Source organism: Salvelinus sp. IW2-2015, linkage group LG2 (genome assembly GCF_002910315.2).
Source record: "Salvelinus sp. IW2-2015 linkage group LG2, ASM291031v2, whole genome shotgun sequence".
NCBI lineage: Eukaryota > Metazoa > Chordata > Actinopteri > Salmoniformes > Salmonidae > Salvelinus > Salvelinus sp. IW2-2015.
In genome coordinates, this window is record NC_036839.1 from 1,604,043 (window position 1) to 1,629,615 (window position 25,573).

The following is a 25,573-nucleotide window of genomic DNA, read 5'->3' on the forward strand; positions in this document are numbered from 1 at the left end:
AATTTGTAACAGCCCTAAATATTACTAAACGTATATTCGATCAAATAAGCCTTGTGTAATTCCATATTGTCTCATAGACCGCCATACAAAAAAGGGCTTCTCTCGCAGACAGATTTTGGCTGGAGTAAATCCTCTCACTTCACCTCTTCCTTTCTGTCCCAACCCATAGGAATCACACCCAGTTTACTTTCAAATGGTGGAAGCCCTCAATAACAATTTCCATGCTAATACAGGTTACATCCAAGTTGAGTCCTCCATCTATCTCTATGGTGTGTCTACGGTACATGCACACAGTCCATGTGGGTTGAGCTTTACATAAAAAAACACTGTCTATTTGTTTCAAAGCACATCTCTCCGACAGCAGGCATCTCTCATGTTGAGACTACGGTCTCTTTGCAGATAAGCCCTGCATGAACACATCAATAAACAACAATGACACTATACATAGCTACACTGAGTATACAAAACATTAAGAACAGATGCTCTTTCCATCGGTTTTTAATGCTCAACAGTTTCCCATGTGTATCAAGAATGGTCCACCACCCAAAGGGCATCCAGCGAAATTGACACAACTGTGGTAAGCATTAGAGTCAACATGGGCCAGCATCCCTGTGGAATCTTTTCGACAGCTTGTAGAGTCCATGCACCGATGAAATGAGGCTGTTCTGAGGGCAACGTACACTCATCAATTACACATGAAAAGCAAACATAAAAACACATAAAGCAAAACGCAATCATATCAAACAAACACATTCTTCAGTAAAAAAAAAGGCCCTCTGACATCCCCCTGAATTGCCCAAGAGGGACCGACTTCATCAACTTTAAGGAGTTTTTTAAAGATAATTCCACATGAGAGGAGCAAAAAAAACAAAGCATATATACCTAACTCTGTGAAGATTGGAGGGATCTCCAGGGTTAGCCATACCCGAGTTCGGGTCTGGTAACTTCTATGTCTGAAGGTTAACAATGAGGTAAGGTATGGCCGAAGTTTTACCAAGAGGCCTTTATAGACAAAAAAGAGTGCAATGTATCAATCTACGAGACTTCAAAGACGGACAGCCTACTTCCTGACACAAAATGCAATGTTATTGATCACCCGCAATAAAGTGCAACGCGTTATAATAAACTGCGTGCATTCCTATAAATGATATTGCCATCGTCAATAACCAGGATGAATTTTGGCTGAATTATTTGTTTTCTGCCATTTAACAAAAGAACACGGACCTGGGTTCTTTCTTATATTAAAAACAGGCTTACTTTTGAAAACCTGTGCTTTTCTCACTGTGTAATCCTGTGGTGTGTAAGAGGGAACACAGTGTGTGCATGTTCTTCATTCTAGACCACGGTTAGTTGTTTTAGGTGCTGGGCTGGAACAAAGGCCTGCACTCCCTGCAATAGGAATGAAGTTGACCATCCCTGATCATGCACAGTTTAATTTTTCTCAATTCTATGTGACATCAATTTTCATTGGCCTGGTCAAATGTGACCCTTGACATCCAGCCAATGGGACTAATGCCCTCTTGCTGCTAATTTTCCATTGCTAGTGTCACATCTTCTACTGAAGTTTTGTCAACTTCTACAATAGGCAACTCATTGGACATATGACCAGGGCCTTCAGCCAATCTCTAGCTAAGCATTCTCCTGCTCGCTTACTAGTACCATAGACCCCTTGACATTTTCCACATTTTGTTACGTTATATCCTTACTCTAAAATGGATTAAATAGTTTTTTCCACTCTAATCAATCTACACAAAGTACCCCATAAAGAAAAAGAAAAAACAGGTTTCGACATTTTTGTAAATGCAAAACTTAAATATCATATTTACATAAGCTCTCAGATGCTTTACTCAGTACTTTGTTGCAGCACTTTTGACAGCGATTACAGCCTCGAGTCTTCTTGGGTATGACGCTACATGCATGGCAAACCTGTATTTGGGGACTTTCTCCCATTCTTCTCTGCAGATCCTCTCAAGCTCTCCCAGGTTGGATGGGGAGCATCGCTGCACAGCTATTTTCAGGTCTCTCCGGGCTCTGGCTGGGCCACTCAAAGACTTGTCGCGAAGCCACTCCTGTGTTGTCTTGGCTGTGTGCTTAGGGTCGTTGTCCTGTTGGAAGATGAACCTTCTCTCCAGTCTGAGGTCCTGAGCGCTCTGGAGCAGGTTTTCATCAAGGATCTCTCTGTACTTTGCTCTGTTCATCTTTCCCTCGATCCTGACTAGTCTCCCAGTCCCTGCAGCTGAAAAACATCCCCACAGCATGATACTGCCACAATCATGCTTCACATTAGGGATGGTGTCAGCTTTCCTCCAGACATGATGGTTGGCCTTCCCCAGATCTGCTGTCTCGGAGCTTTACAAACAATTCCTTCGACTTCATGGCTTGGCTTTTGCTCTGACATGCACTGTCAACTGTGGGACCTTATATTGACAGGTGTGTGCCTTTCCAAATCATGTCTAATCAATCGAATTTACCACAGGTGGACTCCAATCATGTTGTAAAAACATCTCAAGGATGATCAATGGAAACAGGATGCACCTGATCTCAATTTCGAGTCTCATTGCAAAAGTTCTGAATAGTTACATAAATAAGGAATTTATGTTTTGTCCAGTGACAAAATGTGGAAAAAGTCAAGGGGTCTGAATACTTTCTAATTGTGCTGTATCTTGATGCTACTCTCTCTACTTCATATACTAGCTCAGCAGCTCTCAGAGCATATCAGACAGTGGCCATAATGGTCTCTAATAACACAGGTCTGGAGGGAGGAGACAGAACTGGGAAAAAATATTAGTCAAACCATTTCAAATACTTCAACAGAATACTGCAAGAGTTGTTCTACTTACCCAGAGTCAGATTAACTCATGGATAAAAATGTTATGTCTTGGCTTGCAGTTTGGAGATAATTGTTGAAAATAAGTTAGCATATCGTTAGCGTAGCGCAATTTATGGAAGTCTCCAGCTACAAATGCCAGTTCCTCTCAAAAGCAGAGAACTGGACATTCTAACTATTACAAAGTGGGGTGTTTAGCACTTTGTACTCTATTGATACAAAAAACTATGTTTTAATTAAGGATCGTACCATTTTTTAATATTTTCACCTAAAATGACATACCCAAATCTCACTGCCTGTAGCTCAGAACCCAAAGCAAGGATATGCATACTCTGATACTATCTGAAAGTAAAAACTTTGAAGTTTGTGGAAATGTGAAATTAATGATGGAGAATATTACACGTTAGATCTGGGAAAAGATAATACAAACAAAAAAACATGCTTTTTCTATTTTCTGGCCACCAGATGGCAGCAGTGTGTGTGAAAAGTTTCAGACTGATCCAGTGAAGAATTACATTACTGCACACTATTTTGTATCAGGTCTGCCAGGAGTTTGCCTAAATGTGCCGAATTGGTCAATTGATACATTTTCAAGTACATAACTATAGAGAACATACAAAAATGCTATGGTAATAAAAAAATTAAGTTTACATACTCCAGGAATTTCTTACATGATGGATCTGGCATCCTTTCACTCCCTCCTCTCTACATTCTCCTCTTCTGTCTCTGCTGCTAAAGCCACTTTCTACCACTCTAAATTCCAAGCATCTGCCTCTAACCCTAGGAAGCTCTTTGCCACCTTCTCCTCCCTCCTGAATCCTCCTCCCCCTCCTCCCCCCTCCTCCCTCTCTGTGGATGACTTCGTCAACCATTTTGAAAAGAAGGTCGACGACATCCGATCCTCGTTTGCTAAGTCAAACGACACCGCGGGTTTCTTCTGCTGACACTGCCCTACCCTGTGCTTTGAACTCTTTCTCCTCTCTCTCCAGATGAAATCTCGCGTCTGTTTGACGGCCGCCGGCGCCCAACAACCTGCCCGCTTGACCCTATCCCCTCCTCTCTTCTCCAGACCATTTCCGGAGACCTTCTCCCTTACCTCACCTCGCTCACAACTCATCCTGACCGCTGGCTACGTCCCTTCCGTCTTCAAGAGAGCGAGGAGTTGCACCCCTTCTGAAAAAAACTACACTCGATCCCTCCGATGTCAACAACTACAGACCAGTATCCCTTCTTTCTTTCTCTCCAAAACTCTTGAACGCTGCCGTCCTTGGCCAGCTCTCCTGCTATCTCTCTCAGAATGACCTTCTCTGATCCAAATCAGTCAGGTTTCAAGACTAGTCATTCAACTGAGACTGCTTCTCTGTGTCACGAGGCGCTCCGCACTGCTAAAGCTAACTCTCTCTCCTCTCGCTCTACCTTCTAGACCTATCGGCTGCCTTTGATACTGTGACCATCAGATCCTCCTCTCCACCCTCTCCGAGCTGGGATCTCCGGCGCGGCCACGCTTGATTGCGTCCTACCTGACAGGTCCTCCTACCAGGTGGCGTGGCGAGAATCTGTCTCCGCACCACTGCTCTCACCACTGGTTCCCCAGGGCTCTGTTCTAGCCCCTCTTCTATTCTCGCTATACACCAAGTCACTTTGCTCTGTTCATATCCTCACATGGTCTCTCCTATCATTGCTATGCAGACGACCACACAATTAATCTCTCCTTTCCCCCTCTGATAACCAAGGGGCGATCGCATCTCTGCATGTCTGGCAGACATATCAGTGTGGATACGGATCACCACCTCAAGCTGGAACCTCGGCAAGACGGAGCTGCTCTTCCTCCCGGGGAAGGACTGCCCCTTCCCATGATCTCGCCATCACGGTTGACAACTCCATTGTGTCCTCCTCCAGAGTGCTAAGAACCTTGGCGTGATCCTGGACAACACCCTGTCGTTCTCAACTAACATCAAGGCGGTGACCCGTTCCTGTAGGTTCATGCTCTACAACATTCGCAGAGTACGACCTGCCTCACACAGGAAGCGGCGCAGGTCCTAATCCAGGCACTTGTCATCTCCGTCTGGATACTGCAACTCGCTGTTGGCTGGCTCCCTGCCTGTGCCATTAAACCCCTACAACTCATCCAGAACGCGCGCAGCCCGTCTTGGTGTTCAACCTTCCCAAGTTCTCTCACGTCACCCCGCTCCTCCGCTGCTCTCCACTGGCTTTCCAGTTGAAGCTCGCATCCGCTACAAGACCATGGTGCTTGCCTACGGAGCTGTGAGGGGAACGCACCTCCGTACCTTCAGGCTCTGATCAGGCCCTACACCCAAACAAGGGCACTGCGTTCATCCACCTCTAGCCTGCTCGCCTCCCTACCTCTGAGGAAGTACAGTTCCCGCTCAGCCCAGTCAAAACTGTTCGCTGCTCTGGCACCCCAATGGTGGAACAAACTCCCTCACGACGCCCAGGTCAGCGGAGTCAATCACCATCTTCCGGAGACACCTGAAACCCCACCTCTTTAAGGAATACCTAGGATAGGATAAAAGTAATCCTTCTAACCCCCCCTTAAAAGAGTTAGAATGCACGTATTGTAAAGTGGTTGTTCCACTGGATATCATAAGGTGAATGCACCAATTTGTAAGTCGCTCTGGATAAGAGCGTCTGCTAAATGACTTAATTGTAATTGTAATCATTAGCTCATACACTAACTTTCACATTTCGAAATGGTGGGCGGGATGAGTGCGGAGCCAGAGACACCAGTGGGGTCAAACTGTAGACCCCAGTTCCTACATTTGAACATAAAAATGTATTTTATCAAACAAAACTATGCTACATTTGATCTCTGGGACCCTCATGATGGCAAATCAGAGCAAGATTACTGAATGTAAGTACATTATTTATCTTCAGAGGTGCCGTGATAAATGTTTGTTGTTGAGCACTCTCCTCAAACAGTAGCATGGTATTTTTTTCACTGTAATAGATACAGTTAATTGGACACCACAGTTAGATTAACAATAATGTAAGCTTTCTGCCCATATAAGACATGTCTATGTCCCAGAAAATTGCCTGTTGTATATAACGTAATTCCAGTCACATTAGGACATGTTAGCAACAACCGTCCCGGTTTACGCACACAGATCCCAAAGAGGTTGTTAAGTGAAATATTGGCTTTTGACTTAAACTGACAAAGACTGGAAATTCAAAAGCTATTTTGACATATATACTAAAGGCTTTTCAGCATAAGCAGCTTGACTATTGTTAGAGAACTGTAGCTTTATTGATCAACTGTCCTTCAACAACAGATATACTTACATTGGATGGTTTGATTAGGATTCAAACCTTCTCTCAAACAGCCTAATACATACTCTTAGAGTAGGTTTACCATTTCATTCAAACATTATGTTCAGGTTTCCCCAGACATGGATTAATCCTAGTCCTGGACTAAAAAGCAAGGTCAATGGAAAATCTCCAGACAAAATTATTTCTGGTCCAGCACTATGTGTAATTTGTGTCCTCAAAACTGCTCCTTACCCCTACATTTGACCGAGGCTAACACATAAGCCTAATCAGATGGGAAATGGACAAGGTTGTTGACAGCTTTTGAACATATTTTGAAGCTATACATAGTTTTTGTTCCGGTTATGAACAATGGAGTAATGCAACATTATAATTTGGGTTATGATAGGGTAAGACAGTTACGCTATGCTCTTGAAACATTTATAAATGATAGTGTTTAAAAAAACTCTTAGGGATCCCTTAAAGCGCCAATCCCGTTAGCGGGATAGATTTGACAACATCCGGTGAAATTTCAGAGCGCCAAATTCAAACTACAGAAATATAAATATTCAACATTCACGAAAATATAAGTGTAATACATCAAAATAAAGCTTAACTTCTTGTTAATCCAACCGCTCTGTCAGATTTCAAAAAGGCTTTACAGTGAAAACATACCATGCGATTATCTGAGGACAGCGCTCTGCATACAAAAACATGAAAATAATTTTTCAACCAGGCAGGTGCGACACAAAAGTCAGAAATAATGATATAATAAATGCCTTACCTTTGAAGATCTTCATCTTTTTACAATCCCAAATGTCTCAGTGACACAATGAATGGTCGTTTTGTTCGATATATTCCTTCTTTATATCCCCAAAATGTCCATTTATTTGGCGCGTTTGATTCAGAAATACACCGGTTCCAACTCGCCCAACATGACTACAAAGTATCTAATAAGTTACCTGTAAACTTGGTCCAAACATTTCAAACAATATTTTTAATCCAACCTCAGGTACCCTAAAATGTAAATAATCGCTAAAATTTAAGACGGGATAAACAGTTTCTAATACCGAAGAAAAACAACACGGCGCAGGCGCTTGTTCACACGCACCAAAAGACTAGAGACCTTCTGAATGACACATGGAATGAATAGGACTACTTCTTCATTTCTCAAAAGAAAAACATCGCACAATTTCTAAAGCCTGTTGACATCTAGTGGAAGCCATAGGAACTGCCATCTGGGCCCTAATAAATCAGGTTTCCCATAGAAAAGCATTGGAATACACAATGACCTCAAACATTTTTTCCCCTTGATGGATTGTGCCCGGGGTCAGTTCTGTTATACTCACAGACATTATTTTAACAGTTTAGAAACGTTAGAGTGTTTTCTATCCAATACTACCATGCATATGCATATCTTAGCTTCTGGGCATAGTAACAGGCAGTTTACTTTGGGCACGCTTTTTATCCGGACACGAAAATACTTCCCCCTATCCCAAATAAGTTTTAAAGCAGAGGCGGCACCACAGGTTCAAAAATGGTGTGTCAAATTTGAACGCGTTTATCTTGGGGCCTGGAGTTTTTCCTGATCTCATGACCTGGTCAGGTAAAACTCTGGATCCTATTTGTAGGCTATGACAGGGTCCAACGCTAACTTTTTTCACAGGTAAGACCGGGTCAGTTGGCCAAAAATCTACTAGCCCGGACATTGTGTAGTTTTTATTGCATCGGGGTTTTGCAGGGTCTATAGGTTGGCATGCTTTCTCACTATATGCAGATATTAATAGTTTATATTTGTAATAAATAAAAAATGCTTAAATTTGTCCTATTTCCTTTTCAATTCACACACAAGTATTAATACACAGGTGTACTTGTGTGTGAATTGAAAATGTGTTTTTGCATGTCACAACTCTCCCTGAGACACCCTCGGAGAGCAGGGTCACAGCCAGGGTCTGACATTATTAATGGCAACCCTGTAGCAATTAAGGTTATGTGCCTTGCTCAAGGGCATATCGACAGATGTTTCACCTTGTCGGCTTATGGATTTAAAGTAACCTTTTGGTTACTGGCCCAACGCTCTAACTGCTAGGCTACTGTACCTGCTGCTACCTTTGCTTCTTCTGAAGCTGTTTAATAGAATTTAGCAATGTAAGTCATTACTCAATCTTAAGAATTGCATTGTACTAATTGCATTCCTTATTGTTTCTAAAGTGCACTATATATGCAAAAGTATGTAGACTATTTCAGCCACACCCGTTGCTGACAGGTGTGAAAGCTTTAGCACACAGCCATGCCATTTTCATAGACAAACATTCACAGTTGAATGGCCTTACTGAAGAGCTCAGTGACTTTCAACATGGCACAGTCATAGGATGCCACTTTTCCAACAAGACAGTTCCGCGACTCCTCGACGGACACAGACGATTTATGCATTTCACCACTGGGAATAGTAAGTGTGGATACTGACTTGCCAAAATCGATAAATGATAAACTGGGCATACTTGAAATAGTCAGTAAAGACGTAGAAGTTGAAGGCGAGCCTCGAGTTAAGTGACGAAAAAGCTGACAATGGAAAAAGAAACAAACAAGCTTAAAGGTACAGTCAATACGATTGAAATGGACGTTAAAGAACTTAAAAAGGAGAACATGTTTCTGAGAGAAGCCTTTCTTGAAATACAGACTAAATCTATGAGAGAAAATCTGCAACTTACTGGTATCAAAGAAAAAGATCCTGAAAGTGTGTTGAAAGAATTATTTCTTACAGCACTACAGATCCCAGACGATACTGTAGACAAAATCAAACTCGGTGTACACTGTTACGGACAGAGAGCACATAGATATGAGCGCCCAATCGTTGCCAAATTCTAATTTTTTAAAGATAAATCACATAGCTTTCATTTGGACAGTTCCTAAAGTAATTTAATCTTCTTAAATGGTACACCATTTAAATATATATATACGTATATATATTATATACTGTATATTGATAATTGAAGAAAACGTATAAATCTTTCTTGAGTTAAAAGCCTGGGTAAAAGTCTCGCTGGCATGAAAAATAGGGATGATTTTTATTTTTTATTTAACCTTTATTTAACTAGGCAAGTCAGTTAAGAACAAATTCCTATTTACCCCGGCCAAACCCTAACCCGGACGATGCTGGGCCAATTGTGCGCCGCCCTATGGCGGATGATCTGTACTGAATGATCAGTTCCCGAAGGAAATTGCAGAATGGCGCAAAGTTCGGTATCCATGAAAAGTGTAACGTGTAGCTCTTGCCGTCGATAAACTGTAAACTGGACTAAATTGAAAAGCAATTGTTCAGAAACAGCATGGCTATTCTAAAAAGTATAAAGTGCCCATAAAGGAGTCGAATAACGGAACACCCAATACTACACAGGGTAGGGGTTGTAATGAAGAAAAAAATAGGAAATCAATATAATATAATAATTGCTAAAGAAATAAACTGCAAATACACTATTCCATTCAAGATAGGGTATGTTGTAAAATAATTAGTATTCGACTTTCTATTTATAGTAATTACAGTACAAATAGACAAGACAGCATTAGAAGAAGGGATCATTATTGAAATACTATATCTTCAAGTATAAGAAACTGGAACAAAAAAGTACTCAAAAGCCTGAAATGAGGTAGGAATCAACATGGTAGGGATAAAAACACAGCAAACAGAGGACATAGAAGGCACAGTATGTGGATTTGTGTGGGTGTATTGTGATGGAAGGTAGGGTGTGTTTTTGTGTTTGGAAAAGCGTGGAGTAAAGTGAGTGAAAAAGGAAAATGGTTGCAAATACCAGAGCCCATGTGTCTGCGAGCAGGAGTTGTGACAGAGAGAACATTCATATATGGGACATATCATTTATTTTTAAATGAAAAATATTGTTTATTTATTGTCCTATCATGATGGAACGGTCCCACAACTCTATACCCTAGACACCCATCTGAGTGACCCATACACTAAGGAGAAGTCCTTATCTTTTTTATAGGCCTACTGCAAGTAGCGTATACACAGCCAAGACATAAAGATAAATGCAATTAGAGACCCACTAAAGCAGCACCACCCAATCAAGATTCTGAGCCTGCCTGGCAGGGTTGGTCTTACAAAGCCAAAGCCCCCGGATGGTTAAGCACAATATACAAGGAATTTCTCAAAGCTGCTAATGAGAACCTTGACGACCTTGTACGTAGCCAGTGGGGATTCTGGTGGGGTGCCCCCACCCAGCTGGTGGGAGTGCTGGCACTGGGGAGGGGGTCACACTCGGACAAAGAGAGGGGGCAAATTATTGTGGCCCTGGTGGCACAAAATAATCAAAGGTCTCACTGCACAGAGACGCTTAGGAAAATTATCACAACGGGGGACCAGCGTGTGTGTGTTTCAGGGGAAACGGGTGTATCTGAGCTCCATCAGCTAGGACTTGACGGTGGATAGGGGGCAGTATTCGGAAGTTTGGATGACAGAGGTGCCCAAAGTAAACTGCCTGCTACTCAGGCCTAGAAGCTAGGATATGCATATAATTGGTAGATTTGGATAGAAAACACTCAGAACTGATATGGCAGGCGAAAACCTGAGGAAAATCTATCCAGGAAGTGCTATTATATTGAAATGGCTGTTTTTCCATTGAAAGCCTATCCACCATACAAAGACTTATGACACAGTTCACGGCTTCCACTACATGTGGCCAGTATTTAGGCATTGTTTCAGGCATTTACTCAGAAAATTTAGGGAGAAACACCACTTTCAATGAGAGGCCAGTGGATGTATGATGTGTAACTATTTGTCATATTAAAGTGTTTTTCATGGTTGCAAAGGATGCAAATGCCACATGTGTGTGTGTACGTACCTATCGCCGTGCCTACAATTTCTATAATATAATGTTTATAAGTATATATGAAACTAGAATATCTGACACTGGGTAAGTTGAAAAATGACCTAGATCTAAAAAGGTCCCAGTATCCCTTTAACTGTAATTAATTGAGCTTGCTTGGCACAATTAAAACAATGACATAGTCTACCAAAGTGCCAAACCCCACCCATCTGGCACTCCCATTGAAACTCCAGACAGACTCAAGTAAACACTCATAGTATTTTGTAAGATTTCAGTCACTATTTGAAACCAGGTCTGACAATTACAGCAGGAAGAAAACACAGCCAATACTAAAACTACAACTCTGTCTCTCCTTTATAGGGTCTTCCTTCCCCCAAGACTGATAATCTACATTTTCAGCAAGCCCCCTAATTGCACAGGGTGATTAGTAGAGACGTTAGTTTGAAAATGTGTATTTTGAGCAAGGGAAGGGGACACAAAAGAGGAGTGCATGGTGGAGAGGTGGGCAGAGCCCCAGCGTGTTTCGCCTTTTGTTTCCATGGCAACCTCCTGCTGGAGACAGTGCAGGAGTGCAACAGAAAGAGAATGGCCAACCTGAGTGTGTGAATATATGAGAGAGAGAGAGAAGAGAGGAGAGAGAAGGAAGAAGAGGAGAGAAGAGAGGAGAACGAGAGAAGGAGGAGAGAGGAGAAGAGAGGAAGAGAGAGAGAGGAGAAGAAGAGGGAGAGAGAAGAGAAGAGAGAGAGAGAGGAAGAAGAGAGAGAGAGAGAGAAGAGAGGAAGGAGAAGAGAAGAGGAGAAGAGAGAGAGGGAGAGAGAGAGAGAGAGAGAGGAGAGGAGAGAGGAGAGAGAGAGAGAGAGAGAGAGAGAGAGAGAGAGGAGAAGAGAGAGAGAGAAAAGAGAAGAGAGAGAGAAGAGAGAGAGAGAGAGAGAGAGAGGAGAGAGAGAGAGAAGAGAGAGAGAGGAGAGAAGAGAGAGAGAGAGAGAGAGAGAGAGAGAGAGAGAGAGAGAGAGAGAGAGAGAGAGAGAGAGAGAGATCTCCCATCATTCTCCTGATCCTACCCTTCAAGACGGTGTAGTACAGATAATGTATACAGGAATAGATCCCAAAGAGACATTATGAAGAAGACTTCCTGAGCCCATCCATCTACGAACTTGAAGAGCCTAACTAAACCAAGTAAACCAACAAGTACACAAATAAGATCAAAACTAATAATGAATTAAACACATTTCACCTATTACAGTAACACTTAGGTACTTTTATGTCTCTGCAACACAGTATTGATACATAAAGAATAAATGTCACATTCTACAAAGAAGCACAAAAGTGTGGAGCTGTTGTCCAGTGGTAACACTCCAGGCTCTATGCACATGTGTGACCCCTGCAGGAGACTGGTGTTCAATCTACAGTTGCGCTGTGTCTCTTCCTCATCTATCCCCCACTGTTTTTAATCTGTCTGTCAGCAAAGCATAAAAAATACAAAAGGACTGTGACTCTCCATGACAAAAGAAGAACAATAATGAGCCTATTAAGGGGGCAGGTTGTGTAATCCTACAAATAATTACAGTTGTAGTCGGAAGTTTACATACACTTAGGTTGGAGTCATTCAAACTCGTTTTTCAACCACTCCACAAATTCCTTGTGAAAAAACTATAGTTTTGGCAAGTCGGTTAGGACATCTACTTTGTGCATGACACAAGTAATTTTTCCAAAATTGTTTTCAGACAGATTATTTCACTTATAACTCACTGTATCACAATTCCAGTGGGTCAGAAGTTTACATACACTAAGTTGACAATGCCTTTAAACACCTTGGAAAATTCCAGAAAATGATGTCATGGCTTTAGAAGCCTCTGATAGGCTAATTGACAACATTTGAATCAATTGGAGGTGTACCTGTAGATGTATTTCAAGGCCTACCTTCAAACTCAGTGCCTCTTTGCTTGACATCATGGGAAAATCTAAAGAAATCAGCCAAGACCTCAGAAAAAAATGGTAGAACTGCACAAGTCTGGTTCATCCTTAGGAGCAATTTCCAAACACCTGAAGATACTACGTTCATCTGTACAAACAATAGTACTCAAGCATAAACACCAAGGGACCACGCAGCCGTCATACTGCTCAGGAAGGAGACGCGTTCTGTCTCCTGGAGATTAACGTACTCTGTTGTGAAAAGTGCAAATCAATCCCAGAACAACAGAAAAGGACCTTGTGAAGATCCTGGAGGAAAAAGGTACAAAAGTATCTATATCCACAGTAAAACGAGTCCTATATCAACATAACCTGAAAGGCCGCTCAGCAAGGAAGAAGACACTGCTCCAAAACCACCATTAAAAAAGACAGACTACGGTTTGCAACTGCACATGGGGACAAAGATCGTACTTTTTGGAGAAATGTCCTCTGGTCTGATGAAACAAAAATGGAACTGTTTGGCCATAATGACCATCATTATGTTTGGAGGAAAAAGGGGGAGGCTTGCAAGCCGAAGAACACCATCCCAACCGTGAAGCACGGGGGTGGCAGCATCATGTTGTGGGGGTGCTTTGTTGTAGAAGGTACAGGTGCACTTCACAAAACTAGATGGCATCATGAGGGAGGAAAATTATGTGGATATATTGAAGCAACATCTCAAGATATCAATCAGGAAGTTAAAACTTGGTCACAAATGGGTCTTCCAAATGGACAATGACCCCAAGCATACCTCCAAAGTTGTTGCAAAATGCTTAAGGACAACAAATTGGAGTGGCCATCACAAAGCCCTGACCTCAATCCTATAGTAAATATGTGGTCAGAACTGAAAAAGCATGTGCGAGCAAGGAGGCCTACAAACCTGACTCAGTTACACCAGCTCTGTCAGGATGAATGTGCCAGAACTCACCCAACTTATTGTGGGAAGCTTGTGGAAGGCAACCCAAAATGTTTGACCCAAGTAAAACAATTTAAAGGCAATCCTACCAAATAATAATTGAGTGTATGTAAACTTCTGACCCACTGGGAATGTGATGAATGAAATAACAGCTGAAATAAATCATTCTCTCTACTATTATTCTGACATTTCACATTCTTAAAATAAAGTGGTGATCCTAACTGACCTAAAACAGGGAATTTATACTGTGATTAAATGTCAGGAATTGTGAAAAACTGCATTTAAATGTTTTTGGCTAAGGTGTACGCAAACTTCCGACTTCAACTGTACATGTGTGTGCATTCCACTATATGATAGTGTGCCTGAAGTGAAAGGATAGTACAGTACTTTGGCTTGCTCTGCATTGCTTTTCAAACCAGAAAAACAGTTTGTTTAGATACTATTGCATAAGTACTACCAAACCCAATGACTCTACATTACAGTGCTGTGTTCTGTCTGTATCACGCATAAATTAACACACAACACACACACACACCACACAACAGCACACACACACACACACACACACACACACACAACACACACACACACACACACACACACACACACACACACACACACACACACACACACACACAACACACACACAGTCACACTACACATCACTCTACACGAGCACACTCAGTACTAATGCAATGCTGCGATGCTAATGCCTCACTACGTTTGGCACTGTATCCACTACATGACTTGTGGTCTCGCCCCCACCCCAAAGCTGACCCCGATTCCACTGATCTCTTCTCACACACTGGGTGGAGCTGTTGATGTTGCTGTGTGTGCGTGTGTTCTCAATGTACACTGCCAGCCATTTTCAATATCGGTCTCCACCCTATTACGCAAGCCTTGTTTTTACTCTCATTCGTCCTCTCTCGTCTTCCAGAGAGCAGACACCCAGTGTTTAAAACGTCTGTGTGTGTGTGTGTGTGTGCGTGTGTGTGTGTGTGTGGGTGCGTGCGTGCACCAATCCGAGAGGGAGTGAGAGACAGCAACCTCAGATCAACAAGGTTCTTTGACAAAAAACTGCTCCCCGGTATACAGCTCCAGTCCACTTGACAGAAACACCCAAAGTCACTAGTGGTTTAAACACGCTGACTGTAAAATCACACCCTGTAGCAAGCCTGCCTGCTTCAAAACAGAAGGTTCAGGCAGGGCCACGCCAGCCAACCACACACATACAAGCATGCACACAGGCATACATGCACGCACGCACCCACCCATGAACATAAATTACACGCAAATGCTCTCTCCCTCTTACTCTCTTTCCCCCATTTAACCTGAACACATCTCTCCTGCCTCTTTCTCCCTCCTAAACAAAACAATTAGAAGACCACATTTGTTAAACAGCAGTAACAGTTGCAAGGTATAAACGTTTCGTTTTTTCATTACGTCCAGCAGGTGATTAGCACAGGATTACAATTCAGTCATTCAACAGACGATCTTATCCAGAGCAACTTACAGTAGTGAGGGCATACATTATCATATTTTCTCGCACTGGTCCCCCGTGGGGACCCCACCACCCTGGTGTAGCAAGTGCCATGCTCAACCAACTGAACCACACGGGACCAATAGCATGTCGCGGGTAGCATTGGACCTTTGGAATGGGGGTGGCCAAGGTGGGGTTGGTGGGGCTACTTAGACCAGCTATGGGTTCAGTCCGACCCGGTATGGTGCCACTCTGGTCAGCAGAGGATGGACCAGGTTGAGTGAGTGGTTGGGAGACTTGCTTAAAGTGGGAGATGTTCCTTGTCACCATGTGCTGTCCACGTTGTGCTGTGATCATGGTGCCTTTGATTGCAGTGACTTGGTGTGGGTCTGGATGGAAAGGTGACTGGAATTTGTTGGCTGGTCGCAGCTGTCTGAAGAGCACGAAGTCTCCAATGTTAAGTGGCGAGGCATGACAGAAGCATCTTTCATGATGCTCTTTCATTGTTAGCTTTACCTGTGTGTCTGTGGCTCTCAGCAGGTTAGGGTCCATGGAAGGAAGGCTGAATTTGTTGATTGAACATGAGTGTAACGGGAGGTTTTCCAGTGGAGCACTGTGGGGTCGCACTGTAGGCTCTTACAGAATGTCTTTGCTCTTGCTGAATGTCTTTGTGTTGCAGCGTAGCAATGCAAAGGGTCTTTTTCAGAGTCTGCATGAATCGTTCCACTTCTGCGTTGGCCTGTGGCCAATGTGGTGTTATTCTTCTGTGATTGAATCCCAGGTAGGTAGGGAAAGAGGAAAAACCCTGGGAATTGAAAGGTTACTCTTAACAACTGCAGGGTTGTCAAGGAAGAGAAGTACTTCTCCAGCTTTGGAATGACTGCCATAGCAGATGTTCCTGACTTCCTGACTGATGTCTTGAGATGTTGCTTCAATATATCCACATCATTTCCTCCCTCATGATGCCATCTAGTTTTGTGAAGTGCACCAGTCCCTCCTGCAGCAAAGCATCCCCATAACATGATGCTGCCTCCCCCGTGCTTCTCGGTTGGGATGGTGTTCTTCGGCTTGCAAGCCTCCCCCTTTTTCCTCCAAACATAATGATGGTCATTATGGCCAAACAGTTCTATTTTTGTTTCATCAGACAAGAGGACATTTCTCCAAAATGTACAATCTTTGTCCCCATGTGCAGTTGCAAACCGTAGTCGGTCTTTTTTATGGCGGCGTCTTCCTTGCTGAGTGGCCTTTCAGCTTATGTCGATATAGGACTCGTTTTACTGTGGATATAGATACTTTTGTACCTTTTTCCTCCAGGATCTTCACAAGGTCCTTTTCTGTTGTTCTGGGATTGATTTGCACTTTTCACAACAGAGTACGTTAATCTCCAGGAGACAGAACGCGTCTCCTTCCTGAGCAGTATGACGGCTGCGTGGTCCCTTGGTGTTTATACGTGCGTACTATTGTTTGTACAGATGAACGTAGTACCTTCAGGTGTTTGGAAATTGCTCCCAAGGATGAACCAGGCTTGTGGAGGTCTACAATTTTTTTTCTGAGGTCTTGGCTGATTTCTTTTGATTTTCCCATGATGTTAAGCAAAGAGGTACTGAGTTTGAAGGTAGGCCTTGAAATAAATCCACAGGTACACCTCGAATTGACTCAAATTATGTCAATTAGCCTATCAGAAGCTTCTAAAGCCATGACATCATTTTCTGGAATTTTCCAAGGTGTTTAAAGGCACAGTCAACTTAGTGTATGTGACCCACTGGAATTGTGATACAGTGAATTATAAGTGAAATAATCAGTCTGTAAACACTTGTTCGAAAAATGACTGGTGTCATGCCCAAAATAGATGTCCTAACCGACTTGCCAAAACTATAGTTTGTTAACAAGAAATGTGTGGAGTGGTTGAAAAACGAGTTATAATGACTCCAACCTAAGTGTATGTAAACTTCCAACTTCAACTGTAGGTCAGCTGTGTTGCAGAAGGGTGTGTCATTGTTCTGTTCTAACACCATTGATTACTCTGAGTAGACATGGTTCAGACTGTGTTGCTGCTTGGATTTCAGCCAGTGTCATAGCACGTGGAACATTGTGATTGACCACATAGCGAACATGAGCTTCTGCTAGCTCTGAGGCATGAATGTCGTTGGGCCCCTGTTCTGGGACTGAGTGTCTGGAGAAGATATCAGCTGGGTTGCCAGATCCAGCCTTGTAGACAACAGAGAACGTGAAGTTTTGAAGTTTCAGCAACAATATTTCTATTTTTGGTGGAGGGGAGGACGAGGGTTTTTTGAAAGATACGCACAAGCTGTTTGTTGTCAGTATTCACAGTGAAGGTGTGTCCGACTATGTAGAGCTGAAAATGAAGGCAACCCCAGATTATTACCAGTGCCTCCCTATCCATCTGTGAATATCGTTGCTCCACATATGTGCATTTTTCCACCCGAGCCAATTTGGGTTAAGACTGCGCCAAGACCCACTGGGCTGGCATCCACCACCATATCAGTGGTGGCAGCATTGACAGTCAAGTTGCAGTCCCGTAGCCATGTGAGGACTTTCTCCAAACGCTCATCATGTTCTAGTTGAGACAAAAACCAGCATGTCATCGCTAACGTTCAGGACACCTGAGATCATGTTTTGAAATATTTCCGCAACCGAGGATATCCCAAAGTTGAGGTGTTAGTAGCGCCACAGGCCACCATGAGTTGTGAAAGTGGTGATGTAGCAGATGCAGGTCAAGTTGGTGGTACCCCACTGTCAGGTCGAGTTTTGAGGAGACTTTTGCACAATTTAAGTCTGCTATCATGTCGTTAACCATTGGCGTGAGGTGCCTCGCACGTTTGACAGCCTCATTTGGACGTCTCATATCCACACACACTCTCATTTTGCCAGGATGCTTTGGTTTGGGAAGTACAACTATGGGTGAGACCTAGGGCATGGTACCTTCAACCCATTTGATGTCCACTCTTTTGAGCTCCTCCAGTTCCTTCTCCACTAGTTTTCTAATGTGGAATGGGACGCGTCTGTGTTGCTGCGCTATAAGTTGCACAGACTTTCAATGTGGAGCTTACCTTTGTGACCCTTTAACCATCCAATGCCATGTAAAACATCAGGGTATGTGTTATAGAAGTGTCTATCTACACTGTTGACCAGGAGTACTAAGTCAGACGCAATTGCAGCCTGGCAATTTATGACAGGAACTGCTGTCTTGTCAACAACATAGAAAGTATTTGTGAGTGTCTTGCCTCTGAAGCAGATTTGTGAGTGAAACTGTCCACGCATGGGCAAATCTGTGTTTGAGACATAGGTAAAGATCTTGATTGATGCATTTTGTATAACTGGTGGCCCTGGCAAAGGCTAAAATGTGCAAAGGTCCATGACATTCACAGAGGCGCCTGTGTCTTCCAAGACATCCGACAGTGATCCATTTACCTGGATGGTTTGCCCGGGTTCTGCAGTAGGAGTAGCACTGGTTGGATCCACCAGTGTAAATAGATAGTTGGGCTTTCATCATCAGGGTTCTTGGTATCTTCAGGCACAAGTGAATGTGCAGTTTGTCTGTGGTGCGATCTACTTTTGCAAAAAAAATATAATTCACACAGTTGTAGCATGTGTGGCCATTTGCAGGCCACTCTCCTTGGTGAGGGAATGAACCGCCACAGTTAAAAGCATGTGCACCGACGTGCAGTAGTGGGTGCAGCCCTGGATTGTTGAGCTTGCTGGCCCTTGCGATCTATTCTGGGTAGTACCAGGATGTTTTTCCATTTCCGGTGCTTGTATTTCCGATACTTCATTTATTCAAGCTATTTCCAGGAGCTTTGTGAGAGTAATTTTATGGTCTGTGAGAGCATGTCTCCTCAGTTTGTTGGATTAGAAACTTTGAACAATCTGCCTTCTAATTTCTGAGTCATTCACCAATAATTTCAGTCTTGGATTGAACAGTTTGTCTGAATTTGTAGACCTAAAAATATAAATTTATCATTGGTGAAAAACATTGAGTCAGCACAGTTTTAGATTTGTCAGACTTATCATCTCCTGTGTCTGGAAGTGTAGAACAAATATAGAAAAGTTGCTCCCCACAATAGCGGAGTAGCATGGCACGTTCCCATGCATTTTATTTGATGTTCAATGCTAACAGGACATTTTCTTAATGTTTCAGCCACTTCTCCCAGTTTGTGGCTAATATGTTATTAGCTTGATAGCTAGCTGGAAAAGTTTGTGGCAAGCTGACATTTCCATAATTTGTCAGAATAAACTCATGAAAAACAATGTAAGGGTTCAAACTAAATCCACAAAATCCTCGTCGCCATTTGTGGTGTAGCTGTTCTTAGTACTAAGAGGGGAATCCTAGTGTAAGGAATATGTAAACCTTGGTCTCATTTATTTTCCTTCTGTCCCGTACTATTACATTGTATATCCTGTTTCTCTCTCTGGGTATCACTCCCATAGCCCATAACTCATGTGCTCTTAAGGCCAAAATCATATTTTTGCATCTACCTATACATTCCGAGATTTGTTGGTATTTTTGCTCATTAAAATTAGGAATAAACGTGTAAAACTTAACCACTTTAAAATGGACATACATAATTTCAAAGCCTACATTAATTTAAATTACACTTATTTTAAAAGCCAATTTCATGAAGAATGTTACAAACTGGACTATATTTATTAACTTATTTTGAAGAGAAGTGGATTGGGTCTACATAGGCATTTGGCAGTCTTGGAACCAGCTGGCCACCCGGGCTAAACTGAGCAATGGGGGGAGAAGGGCCTTGATCAGGGAGGTGACCAAGAACCCGATGGTCACTCTGACAGAGCTCTATAGTTCTTCTGTGGAGATGGGAGAACCTTGAAGAAGGACAACCATCTCTGCATCACTCCAATAATCAAGCCTTTATGGTAGAGTGGCCAGAAGGAAGCCACCCCTCAGTAAAAGGCACATGACAGCCTGCTTGGAATTTGCCAAAAGGCACCTAAAGGACTCAGACCATGAGAAACAAGATTATCTGGTCTGATGAAACCAAGATTGAACTCTCTGAATGCCAAGCTACACGTCTGTAGGAAACCTGGCACCATCCCTACGGTGAAGCATGGTGGTGGCAGCATCTGATGTTTTTCAGAGGCAGGGACTGGGATAATAGTCAGGATCGAGGCAAAGATTAACAGAGCAAAGTACAGAGAGATCCTTGATGAAAACCTGCCAAGAACACTCAGGACCTCAGACTGGGGTGAAGTCTCATCTTCCAACAGGTCAACGACCCTAAGTACACAGCCAAGACAACGCAGGAGTGGCTTCGGGACAAGTCTCTGAATGTTCTTGAGTGGCCCAGCCAGAGCCTGGACTTGAACCTGATCAAACATCTCTGGAGAGACCTGAAAACATCTGTGCAGCAATGCTCCCCATTCAATCTGACAGAGCATGAAAGGATCTGCAGAGAGGAATGGGACAAATTCCCCAAATACAGGTGTACCAAGCTTCTAGCGTCATACCCATGAAGACTCGAGGCTGTAATCGCTGCCAAAGGTGCTTCAACAAAGTACTGAGTAAAGGGTCTGAATACTTATGTAAATGTGATATTTCTGTAGTTTTCTTTATACATTTGCTAAAATATTTAATATGGGGTATTGTGTGTAGATTGATCAGGGGGGAAAAACGATATAATCCATTTTAGAATAAGGGTGTAATGTAACAAAAAGTGGAAAAAGTCAAGAGGTCTGAATCCTTACCGAAGGCACTGTATATATGTGTATATATACTGTATATATATATATATATATATACAGTGCCTTCGGAAAGTATTCAGACCTCTTGACATATATATATGTTTATATATGTTTATATGTTTATATTCACAAGTATATATACAGTGCCAGTCAAACTTTTGGACACACCTACTCATTCAAGGGATCTCTTTATTTTTACTATTTTACTATCAAAACTATGAAATAACAGACGGAATCATGTAGTTACTAAAAAAGTGTTAAACAAATCAAAATATATTTTATTTTTGAGATTCTTAAAAGTAGCCACCCTTTGCTTTGATGACAGCTTTGCAAGAAACACGAGCAATGGTCATTAGACTGGCGGAAATCTGTCCTTTGGTCTGATGAGTCCAAATGTGAGATTTTTTTTCCATCCGCCGTGTCTTTGTGAGACGCAGAGTAGGTGAACGGATGATTGCTGTATGTGTAGTTCCCACCCTGAAGCATGGAGGAGGAAGTGTGATGTTGAGGTGCTTTTCTGGTGACTCAAGGCACACTTAACCCGAATTTAAGGCATACTTAACCAGCATGGCTTCTACAACGATATGCCATCCCATCTGGTTTGGGCTTAGTGGGACTATCATTTGTTTTTCAACAGAACAATGACCCAAAACACCTCCATGCTGTGTTAGGGCTAATTATCCAAGAAGGAGAGTGATTGAGTGCTGCGTTAGATGACCTGGCCTCCACAATCGTGGAAAGAGTGGCTACATTGAAGAATCTAAAACATATGTTGATTTGTTTAACACTTTCTTGGTTACTACATGACTCCATATGTATTGTTTTGATGTCTTCACTAGTATTCTACAATGTAGAAAAGAGTAAAAAATAAACAAGAACCCTTGAATGAGTAGGTGTGTCCAAACTTTTGACTGGTACTGTATTTGGAGTATTCATCACTGAACAAAAATATAAACGCAACATCTAAAGTGTTGGTCCCATGTTTCATTAGCAGAAATAAAATATCCCAGGAATTGTCCATATGCACAAGAAGCTCATTTCCCTCAAATTCTGTGCACACATTTGATTACATCCCTGTTAGTGAGCATTTCTCCTTTGCCAAGATAATTCATCCACCTGACAGGTGTGACATATCAAGAAACTGATTAAACTCAAAAACACAATGCCACAGATATCTCAAGTTTTGAGGGAGCATGCAATATGCATGCTGACTGCAGGAATGTCCACCAGAGCTGTTGTCAGAGAATTGCATGTTACTTGCTCTACAATAAGCCGCCTCCAACGTTGTTTTAGAGAATTTGGCAGTACGTCCAACCGGGCTCACAACCGCAGACCCAGTGTATCCACGCCAGGCAAGGACCTCCATATCCGTGTTCTTCACCTGCGGAATGGTGTGGGACCAGCCACCATCCTTTGGTTTGCACAACCTAAAGAATTTCTGCACAAACTCTCAGAAACCATCTTTGAAAAGCTCATCTGAGTGCTCGTCATCCTCACCAGGGTCTTGACCTGACTGCTGTTCAGCGTCGTAACCCACTTCAGTGGGCAAATGCTCACCTCCGATGGTCACTGGCACAGCGTGTATGGCTGTTTGCTGATGTCAACGTTGTGAACAGTGACCCATAGTGGTGGTGGGTTTTGATATGGGCAGGCATAAGCTACGGACAACGAACACAATTGCATTTTATCAATTGCAATTTGAATGCACAGAGATACCGTGACGAGGTCCTGAGGCCCATTGTCGTGCCATTCATCACCTCATGTTTCAGCATGATAATGCACGGCCCATTGTCGCAAGGATCTATAAACAAGTCCTGAAAGCTGAAAATATGCCAGTTTTCCCATGGCCTGCATACTCACCAGACATGTCACCCATTGAGCATGTTTGGAATGCTCTGGATGTGTACAGCATCGTGATGCAGTTCCCGACAATATCCATCAACTTTCACACAGCCATTGAAGAGGTGTGGGAGAACATTCCAAAGGCCACAATCAACAGCCTGATCAACTCTTTGTGAAGGAGATGTGCCGCGTTGCATGAGGCAAATGGTGGTCACAACAGATACTGGCTGCTTTTTTTTATTCACGCCCCTACTTAAAAAAAAAAGTAATCTGTGAGCAACAGATGCATATGTACATTCCCAGCCATGTGATATCCATAAATTAGGGCATAATGAATTCATTTCAATTGACTGATTTCCTTATAGGAACTGTAACTCAGTAGTCTTTGAGATTTTTGCATGTTGCGTTCATAATTGTGTTCAGTGTATGCAGTATATAAAGAGAGAGAGAGAAAAGAGGAAAAGACACAGACAGACCAAGCCTGCTTTTTGTCTCACCTTTGCTATGGTGGCTCTTATGATTGTCCAGCAGAGGTAGCATGATGGCATTGTTGTGGAGGCTGGAGGGTGAGCGCACGGCCGTGGTGTACATAAGGGGCAGTGACTGTACCACTACAGGGATACGATGCAGGTGGTGGCCCCCCATCTTTCCCCCTACTCCTCCTCCTATGCCCTGTACCCCTCCCAGGTTCAAGGGGCTGGAGGGTGGCGGCGGCACAGGGTGCAGGATGTGCAAAAACTGCTGCTGATGATGATGATGATGATGATGATGACCCTGGACACCGGCTCCAGGGGCCACCAGGGGCCCGGGTGTGAGCACAGATGAGGCAGATGTGATGACAGACGGAGAGGAGGAGGATGATGATAAAGAAGACATGGAGGACGGAGAGAAAGCGGAAGTGACAGGAGAAGCGGTGGAGGTGACGGACGGGGGGGAGGGGCGCGGCTTGTTGATTGACAGGTCGACGGGCTCGGTCTGCGTCTGGAAGTGGGGGTCGTGGGAGAGCAGGTCCTCAGGAGGTTCAGATTTGACTTTGCTCAGGAGGAGGGGGACGGCGTCCATCGTGGGGTAGCGGTGTACTTTGGGGGACTAGAGAGGAGAAGAGAGACACAAATCAGATAAATTATTCAACGTCTATATTAGTCAGGTGATGTCCGTGTCTTTGGCGTGCATACCATAAAACTCTGCCAAGAGACACACTTTTGATCTTTGGAGGATTGAAGGAGGAAAAGAAACCTGTCAAAACATCCATGTTCTCTATGATATACATATCATTATTTGGATTTGTATATGCAGCAATACACTGCCTTCAGAAGGTATTCATCCCCACGGACTTATTCCGCATTTTGTTGTGTTTAGGAACGCACATTTCAGTAAATTTTGCTCCCGATGAAACCAACCCTCATTTACCGGTCAACAAATGGTTACATCTTTTCCAAACAGTAAAATGAAGTGGCCAACAGAAAATACTATTAGAGATCTGTATATAATGTCACAATGCTTATTTTTCTGCCCGCCCAAGGCAGGAAGGCAGGAGGCAAGCTTAGTCCCACAATATGCCCATAGAAATGTATTGAGCTCATTTTGGACAGATTTTGGTGAGAGTGAAACCTCTCGCTTGCCTACTCCTCTCTGATACAATGCATGCACCGGACATTTTTCATGAAGCGCTTAATGGAAACCTGCAACAATAGCACGCCTATCGTCTTACAGTTCTAAAGTCTACAGCCTATTATTGAACATGCTACTCCTGATATGAAGCAGCTAATAAAACATAATTTTCAAACATTCGCCGAAATGCAATTCGCGGAAAACACCATTATAAACCTAATGCGAGCAGCTGTGACAAAGATTAGAAATCTCTGTTCGAAATTTAGAAAGAGGGGGAATCTAATACCAACAACTATGATGGGTGGCGACTATAATGAAGATTGTGCATTTGGCTTGCGGACAACAAAAGAAAGTTGATATGAAAACCAATAGAACAGGAGAGAAATGCTGGTTAATGGCATGAGGAAGTTTTATCAAATAATTGCCTCCATGTCTCTACAGATAGATTTTCGCAAGACTACTTCAAAGCAAGGTAAGACATGCCTCATTATTTGAAGGTAAAACACTCCTTACGGTGTGTGAACCCATAATTTGACAGCCAGCCAAACTCCAATCAAGAACCAGAGTCAGGGATATGCTTTCCATAAATCTCCAGTTCATAGTTGAAATGGTGTAAAACTGTAACAATACAGAAAAATGAAATTATTGGAGCAGCACAGATTGAAAGGCAATAGAAATGCACAACTTAACCAATGTTTCATAGTCGCATAGTGAACAATACAATACCTGACCTAAACTGTACATAGAAAACATACGTATCCTGCTTGAATATAGATCCAAACAGGATTAGTATCGAAATAACATGTACGCTAACTTAAATCACATGTAGAGAGAAGCTAGCTCCAAAACAGCACCTAACAGGCAGGCTAGGCTAGCAAGGGAACATGAAAAACATGACCTGCAGAAAAGACTTACAATACTAAAAGATGAACATCTTAGAAATGATTTGTACTTACAGGCAATGCTTTACGAAGGCTTAACAAGAGGTTTCCAACAAAGAAGACTGAACTGCATAATTTCCTGTTTTACCACCAGCAAAGCAGTAGCACAGCATAGCACACGTTAGCTGCAGCCACACAAAACAGCCACTGTATGTCACCAGAAGGCAGAATTCTCCC

At 42.8% G+C, this 25,573-nt stretch overlaps 1 protein-coding gene across 1 annotated transcript in view; it reads right to left on the reverse strand.

Moving 5' to 3' along the window:
• The window catches only part of LOC111973065 (Krueppel-like factor 12), a 141,898-nt gene that overhangs the window by 44,179 nt on the left and 72,146 nt on the right, over positions 1-25,573 (reverse strand). Inside the window, exon 3 of the mRNA XM_024000238.2 lies at positions 23,342-23,933. Coding sequence (XP_023856006.1) covers positions 23,342-23,933 — 592 coding nt within the window. The remainder of the gene's footprint in view (positions 1-23,341; positions 23,934-25,573) is intronic.